General features: G+C 39.7%; 2 protein-coding genes across 2 annotated transcripts; both read right to left on the bottom strand.

Moving 5' to 3' along the window:
- Positions 1-3,897: 3,897 nt before the first annotated feature.
- Positions 3,898-4,434, bottom strand: LOC145878658 (ubiquitin). The gene has a single exon (XM_082974609.1). The coding sequence runs from the start codon at positions 4,224-4,226 to the stop codon at positions 3,993-3,995; it is 234 nt and encodes a 77-aa protein (XP_082830735.1). The 5' UTR covers positions 4,227-4,434; the 3' UTR covers positions 3,898-3,992.
- LOC106603500 (polyubiquitin-B) lies at positions 4,376-5,714 on the bottom strand. Its single transcript, XM_082973816.1, has 3 exons — positions 5,670-5,714; positions 4,427-5,146; positions 4,376-4,395 (listed from the first exon to the last, which is right to left on the bottom strand). The coding sequence occupies exons 2-3, from the start codon at positions 5,136-5,138 to the stop codon at positions 4,376-4,378; spliced, it is 732 nt and encodes a 243-aa protein (XP_082829942.1). The 5' UTR covers positions 5,139-5,146; positions 5,670-5,714.
- Between the last annotated feature and the right edge of the window lie 2,499 nt (positions 5,715-8,213).

Genomic DNA, 8,213 nt, shown 5'->3' with positions numbered 1-8,213 from the left:
AAAATATTCTTACATTGGGAAATGTGGCCAGGACTGTCTGGGTAATAGACCAAATCTTATGTCCATTCTAACAAGCAATATGGTGTTAGGTCTAATAAATACCAAAACACATTGCGCTCATTAGGCGTGTGTGTGTGTGCGTGTGTAATATGACATTGTAGACTACTGAACTGTGTCACCTGAACTGCAGTACCATCCCATTTAATTCAATCAAACTGTATATACAGAATATACAGTTGAAGTCGGAAGTTTACATACACTTAGGTTGGAGTCATTAAAACTCGTTTTTCAACCACTCCACAAATTTCTTGTTAACAAACTATAGTTTTGGCAAATTGGTTAGAACATCTACTTTGTGCATGACACACGTAATTTTTCCAACAATTGTTTACAGACAGATTATTTCACTTATAATTCACTGTATCACAATTCCAGTGGGTCAGAAGTTTAAGTTGACTGTGCCTTTAACTTTCTGGAATTTTCCATGCTGTTTATGTCATGGCTTTAGATGCTTCTGATAGGCTAATTGAAATCATTTGAGTCAATTTGAGGTGTACCTGTGGATGTATTTCAAGGCCTACCTTCAAACTCAGTGCCTCTTTGCTTGACATCATGGGAAAATCAAAAGAAATCAGCCAAGACCTCAGAAAAGAAATGGTTCATCCTTGGGAGCAATTTCCAAATGCCTGAAGGTACCACGTTCATCTGTACAAACAAAAGTATGCGAGTATAAACACCATGGGACCACGAAGCTGTCATACCGCTCAGGAAGGAGAAACGTTCTGTCTCCTAGAGATGAACATACTTTGGTGCGGAAAGTGCAAACCAACCCCAGAACAACAGCAAAGGACCTTGTGAAGATGCTGGAGGAAGCGGGTACAAAAGTATCTATATCCACAGGAAAACGAGTCCTATATCGACATAACCTGAAAGGCCTCTCAGCAAGGAAGAAGCCACTGCTCCAAAACAGTCATAAAAAAGCCACGGTTTTTCAATTTATAACATTTTTGACGTGTTTTTCTGTATTTTTTGTTGTTGTTATTCTGTCTCTCACTGTTCAAATAAACCTACCATTAAAATTATAGACTGATCATTTCTGTCAGTGGGCAAACGTACAAAATCAGCAGGGGATCAAATACTTTTTTCCTTCACTGTATGTAAACTTCCGACTTCAACTGTATAAGCTATAACACTTTTCACAACAATATTCTCACACAGACAATCCTTATCTAAATACTGTTGGAGGGGTTCAGGGGTCACAGGCTGCTTTTATCATGTTCTGTGGGTGTTCAGCTCTTCTCCAGTTCTGGGTTCAGCTCATTAGTGTAATGTAGACATTTAGGGAGTTCAATTCTCATTCTATAGTATGTATGTACTATATGGGCTCCTCTTCAGGTTGCAAACACTTTGATTACAGAAGCTGGAAAGGTCACTGCATATGAGAAACTTTTAGTCGGTTTGCTTGAGCCAGCTCATTTTTGTGTGGTAGTAATCCTGTTTTATGAGGGGAATGTAAATACTGTTTACTTGATCCAATCCTATTTCAGATTCTGATGGAAAGATAAAACAGTCCTATGATCTTTTTCAGCGATCATATTTCAAATAACACCAGTCAGGTGTAAAGTAACGGGGAAAAAAATATTTGACGTACTTCTTCAGTAGTTTTTTGGGGGATATCTGTACTTTACTTGAGTATTTAGTTTTGACAATTTTTACTTTTTCTCCACTACATTCCTAAAGAAAATGTGTACTTTTTACTTCCATACATGTTCCCTGACACCCAAAAGTACTTGTTACATTTGGAATGCTCAGGCAGGACAACAATATGGTCCAATTCACGTACCTATCAATATAACAAGTTGTCATCCCTACTGCCTCTGATCTGGCAGACTCACTAAACACATTGTTTCTTTATGTAATTGTTGTACTGTATGTGTCTATAGTTTTGTTCAATGTTGTGTTAGTGTATGTAAGTTGTTTTGTCTGAAACTTTGTTCCCCCTGCTGCTGTTTCACCAGGTCTCTCTTAAAATCTATTTTTCATCTCAATGGGAAAAAACGGTATAAATAAAGGTTAAATTGAAATAAAAAAAACTGTAAATTGTTTCTGAATGTTGTGAGTGTGCCTCTGGCTGTCAGTAAATACAATTTAAAAAAGACAACCATAACGTCTGGTTTGCTTAATATAAGGTATTTGATGTATATAATTTACTTTAACGTTTTACCTTTACTCAAATATGACAATTGAGCCCCCCCTAAGAGTGTGCAAAGCTGTCATCAAGGCAAAGGGTGGCTACTTTGAAGAATCTCAAATATAAAATATATTTTGATTTAACATTTTTTTGGTTACTGCATGAGTCCATGTGTTCTTTCATAGTTGTGATGGCTTTACTATTATTCTACAATGTAGAAAATAGTAAAAAATAAAATAAAACCCATGTGTGTCCAAACCTTTGACTGGTACTGTATATTTTGGATCAATTGTTGTGAAAAATGTCTCCAAACAAAATGAATGCAGAATAAAAAGTTTTGAATATAAAACGTGCTACATTACTAGTGTTACCAGTTTGTAGTTTTGTATAAAAAGTGTTAAATTCACCACATACAAAGTGATAGAATATAACTTTAATGCTCCATTCCATACACTACAGCTTTGGTTTGTTTTAATATTTAGTCAACAGGGGGCAGCAAAGGCCCATTAACAGGAATTCAGGTACAAAACAGTACCTGCTACCTTTTTTACGTTTGTAGTTGGAGTATTGAACTACATATCGTTGAACTTATCATTGAACTAAATGCAAATCTTGGTAGTGTTTTCAGTAGTGAATTACTTTCTTGCTATGTAGCAGTGTAGTTGAGTACTGGAACTACACTACTTATTTAGCAAAAATAAAATATGGGTGAAGAAAGCAATAACGATTTTTATAGCCAAGAAACCACAGCCTGTCATTTCCAATGGGAGCAAATGAATCCTACTGGGCAGAGCCTATTGGCACGTTCTAGCATGCATTTGGATATTTCGGCAGGTAGCCTAGTGGTTAGAGCGTTGGACTAGTACCCGAAAGGTTGCAAGATCGAATCCCCAAGTGGAGAAGGTAAAAATCTGTTCTGCCCCCTTAACACTTCCTAGGCCGTTATTGAAAGTAATTTTTTCTTAGCTGACTTGCCTAGTTAAAGGTAAAATAAAAATGTCTGTTACAATGCCTCTGAAGTGCGCACCCATGCACTAAAAGTTATGGAAACTTTGGCAACGGGTAGTCTCATGATACTGTTGTCTAAATTACACATTCACGTAGCATAACCCCAAAGTGAGCCGTCTTGCAATTTGACTTCAGATTTATATTCTTACAAAATATATTTAATTAAGACTATATAGCCCACGTGTCACTTTTAGTGTACCTTAACTTCCAGCGGGAATCAATTGGTAGCATGGTATACTACATTTTCAGAGTAGCTTCCAACACTACATTTCTTCATTTTACCCACCATAAAAAACTAAATCCTAGTGGAGTTGATCTGACAGGAAAATTGCCCCTTACCATCAGTATGGCACAGAAGTTGATTTGGAGCGTGAGACTAGGAATATGGTGGCTACATTGTCAAATGTAGACCAGATAAGTCGAGTTGCTCCAGCTTTAAAACTAATGAAGTAATACCGTGGCAGAATTAATTTGACAAAAAAATAAATCACTAAACCATCCTGCGATACACCGCTGTAAATAAGGCATAGGTAAGTAATAAGCGTGAACTGCTCCTGACCACTCATAGGCAGCTGTATTCACACTGCAAGTGTGAATTAATGTACCATCTTCATGAATGACCTCATTCAACCAATTAAAGATTAAGTTGCATTGTTTCAAATCAGAACATTTCAGAAAGCTATGAAAACACTGAACAATTTAATTAAATGCATTAATTTAGCCTTTAATGACTTCAATAAAAAAAACATGTGAAAACTGAAAACATTTGTCAGAACAGAAGCAGGGGAAACTTTCACTGTCCTCCCCTGAGACGCAGCACAAGATGGAGGGTGGACTCTTTCTGGATGTTGTAGTCGGAGAGGGTGCGGCCGTCTTCCAGCTGCTTCCCGGCGAAGATCAGACGCTGCTGGTCTGGGGGGATGCCCTCCTTGTCCTGGATCTTGGCCTTCACATTCTCAATGGTGTCACTGGGCTCCACCTCAAGGGTTATGGTTTTACCGGTGAGGGTCTTGACGAAGATCTGCATGCCTCCCCTGAGACGCAGCACAAGATGGAGGGTGGACTCTTTCTGGATGTTGTAGTCGGAGAGGGTGCGGCCGTCTTCCAGCTGCTTCCCGGCGAAGATCAGACGCTGCTGGTCTGGGGGGATGCCCTCCTTGTCCTGGATCTTGGCCTTCACATTCTCAATGGTGTCACTGGGCTCCACCTCAAGGGTTATGGTTTTACCGGTGAGGGTCTTGACGAAGATCTGCATGCCTCCCCTGAGACGCAGCACAAGATGGAGGGTGGACTCTTTCTGGATGTTGTAGTCGGAGAGGGTGCGGCCGTCTTCCAGCTGCTTCCCGGCGAAGATCAGACGCTGCTGGTCTGGGGGGATGCCCTCCTTGTCCTGGATCTTGGCCTTCACATTCTCAATGGTGTCACTGGGCTCCACCTCAAGGGTTATGGTTTTACCGGTGAGGGTCTTGACGAAGATCTGCATGCCTCCCCTGAGACGCAGCACAAGATGGAGGGTGGACTCTTTCTGGATGTTGTAGTCGGAGAGGGTGCGGCCGTCTTCCAGCTGCTTCCCGGCGAAGATCAGACGCTGCTGGTCTGGGGGGATGCCCTCCTTGTCCTGGATCTTGGCCTTCACATTCTCAATGGTGTCACTGGGCTCCACCTCAAGGGTTATGGTTTTACCGGTGAGGGTCTTGACGAAGATCTGCATGCCTCCCCTGAGACGCAGCACAAGATGGAGGGTGGACTCTTTCTGGATGTTGTAGTCGGAGAGGGTGCGGCCGTCTTCCAGCTGCTTCCCGGCGAAGATCAGACGCTGCTGGTCTGGGGGGATGCCCTCCTTGTCCTGGATCTTGGCCTTCACATTCTCAATGGTGTCACTGGGCTCCACCTCAAGGGTGATGGTCTTGCCTGTGAGGGTCTTCACGAAGATCTGCATCTTTACACCTGAATAGACAGTGAAACGTAATTACCAGACCAATTTATTTATTAAAGCATACCACTGACGTCAATTTCCGCAAGATGAAAGAAAACATTATACTTTGCTAGCTACTGGGGTAAAGTTACAATTGTTTGAACTGCGTAGCGATCGTTTCGCTTCCGAATTCGATCGGGCGCCATTTTGTTAGTCCAATTTGTTCAGCCAGCTAAAAATACGTTAACGAAAGAAGCATACAAATTGGGGAGAAAAAAAAAAGGACAACCATAGTCATGGTTAGCAAACTAGTAAAATGGTAAGACATACGAGGCGTATAGTAACAAGGCTTTATTTAAAATTTGGGCACAAAAATCAAAATATTTGTTAAGGGAAGGGTGAAAGACGACGGTTGGTGAACAAAACCATTCGACAAAACTAGGTCAAGCCGAATTCTAGCAAGTAACGTTACAACCCTAGCACAGTAGTTAACACATGACTATCTGTAAAATACAAAAGTTAACACTAATATCAATATCGAATGTATCTACTTACGATAACCTCGAAGTAAATTTCACAAACACGTCTTCTTAGTAACTCTTCTTATTCTGCGTTCAATATGATTCACGAAGGGCGCGGACACTGTATTTATACCAAGAAAACATTGCGACGTGGAAAAGCGTCATGTGACAATATCCATCCGCGATTGAAAATATAGTCCGTGCTTTAACCTTAAACTTACAATATAAATGTAATTCATTCGAATAAATACACATATAACACATACACGAATTATCGATTAAGAAAATATGATTTTAAAACAATTACTCTCGGCGGAGTTACATTTATTTAATGTGTGCTGAGATGTCTCTAGAAATTGCTAGAACCACCCACATCAAGAACCCCCTCCAGTAAGTCTGTGATTGGACGCTTATATTGTTTGTCTGAACAACGATTGGTGGATACTGTGTTGGTAATGTGACTTTTTTCAAACCTGTCTGACTGTACCGTGAACTGTGTCAACAACACTGATATGTTGGAAAAGCCAGCTACATAAAAAACAAACGTGGTTTGTGTCATTTGAGATTTGAGAAACTGTAAAAACAGTTTTAGGCTCAAATGATTATTTCCTTTGTTTCCAATTCACAATGTTTTCTTAGTATAAATACAGTATCAGTGTTGAGGGATAATTAATGAAACAATGGAAACTTTTGACACTTGTGTGTTATGCATTTTAACAACATGTACTGTCTGTCTCATCTATTGATATAGGTCTACTCATATCAACACCAAGACACACCCCTTCATTCACGCTATATGGCACAACCTGTTCAAAACAATTATTTGTCAGTTGTCACATTTGCTTCATGTAAACATATTATATAGAGAGCAAATGTCATGGTATTTCCCAATCCTAAAAAAATCCCAAAATACTTCTGAATGTAGAGCAGAAACTTGTAGCATGAGGTCCAGCCTCCAGCAGATGAGAACATGTTTCCCTGCTTGATCTGCACAAGTAAAGTATGTCAGGTTGAAGAGAAAGCTGACACTACTACCAGTACAGATCTCTACCTTTCTTGCTCTACAGAGCACCTCCATGAGAAATGAATGAGAAATTCAGAGATATAAAGCAGAATGAGAAAAAAAAACATACCGGCATGAAGGACCAAACTATTTTCAGACAGAACAACATGAGGATTGTAATGTATAGGCTATTTACAGTGCATGGTAAATATAGGTTGCTTGGTAACACACCATAGTAACTAAATACTGGTTTGCCCCACAAGTAAGTGCATATATTTTTTGAAGGCCAGATATATACTTTTAAATGAAATTAATTACATTGTTTCAACTTTGAACGACTCCTTTGACTCCTGATTCAGGATGAGATACAGATCAACCCAGTTCTAACCTTCATCATCCTTACCCAATAACAAATCTGGTTTGGATTGAATTTACACTATTGATTCAGTTGGTGAACGATTGCACCGTTGGAGGTCATGTCCAAATGTATACATTTGTTTATTCAGAATGAACAAGGCAGAAATTGTAAAACGGTGCTCTTTGGCTCTGCTTATCTGGATCCACTGCACTGTGAAAATGTTAACATTGTTGGGTCAGGGGCTATGAAATGAATTCCACAGGCAGGGCCAACAGCTGCCTGACACCAGATTGTTGAGCCAGTTGGGTCCTGTAACAGCAGCAACTACTAAAACACAAGGCTGACATTTTCCATAACCTTCACAGTCTTTTCTTTTCATACATTATTTAACACGCCTTTCCTGTTGCTATAGTCCTATTTTATTTCAAGAGGAGGCATAGAGATGGTCATAATGACCAAGCAGTTATCATCAGTTATTTTTAGGTGCACTGATTTTGCAGTGTGAAGGTTAAATGTATATCTGTCACATGTCCATACTGAGCACCATCTAGACTAAAGACTTGACATGACCTGGCCCACTGTAGTCCAAAACATGATTTTTCTGTGTTTTATATATATTTCCACACTATGAGGTTGGAATAATACTGTGAAATTGTGAAAATTATGATAATGCCCTTTTAGTGTAAGAGCTGTTTGAAAAGACTGCCTGAAATTTCAGCCTGTTTTGGAGGGATTGAGTTCTGACCTGCCAGACCACTCCCATGGTCCTAACAACATTCTTGCTTTAGAAATTGTTACTTGCTAAGAAGCTATTTTAGTGTCTTTTTGACATTTTTAATTGAAAACATTCACAGTAAGGTACTTAATTGTTACCCAGAAATGTTTTGATATTGAGATAAAAACAGCTGCATTAATTATAATATAATATTTGTGACATTATTGAATTCAAGCATTTTCATTTAAGTTTGATGAACAGTGTACCAACAGTCATTGAGCTGCTGAGGGCCTAGTTTGATATTCTACTTCCTTCCAGGAACTCCGTAACTGGCCAACTGTACAATATATTGAGGGCAAAGAGTGGTCTGGTCTGGTTTAGGTCAATCACAGTATTCCCATGCGGATACACAGCAGCATTGTGGACTGTTGGTTCTTCATGTGACTCAATCCCAACGCGTGATCTCCACGTCACTCTTTCCTCAGGACTGGTTGAGCTTCAC

Source organism: Salmo salar, chromosome 04 (assembly GCF_965601325.2).
Source record: "Salmo salar chromosome 04, fSalSal1, whole genome shotgun sequence".
In the NCBI taxonomy this organism is placed as follows: Eukaryota; Metazoa; Chordata; class Actinopteri; order Salmoniformes; family Salmonidae; genus Salmo; species Salmo salar.
This window is presented reverse-complemented; position numbering and strand designations above follow the sequence as displayed.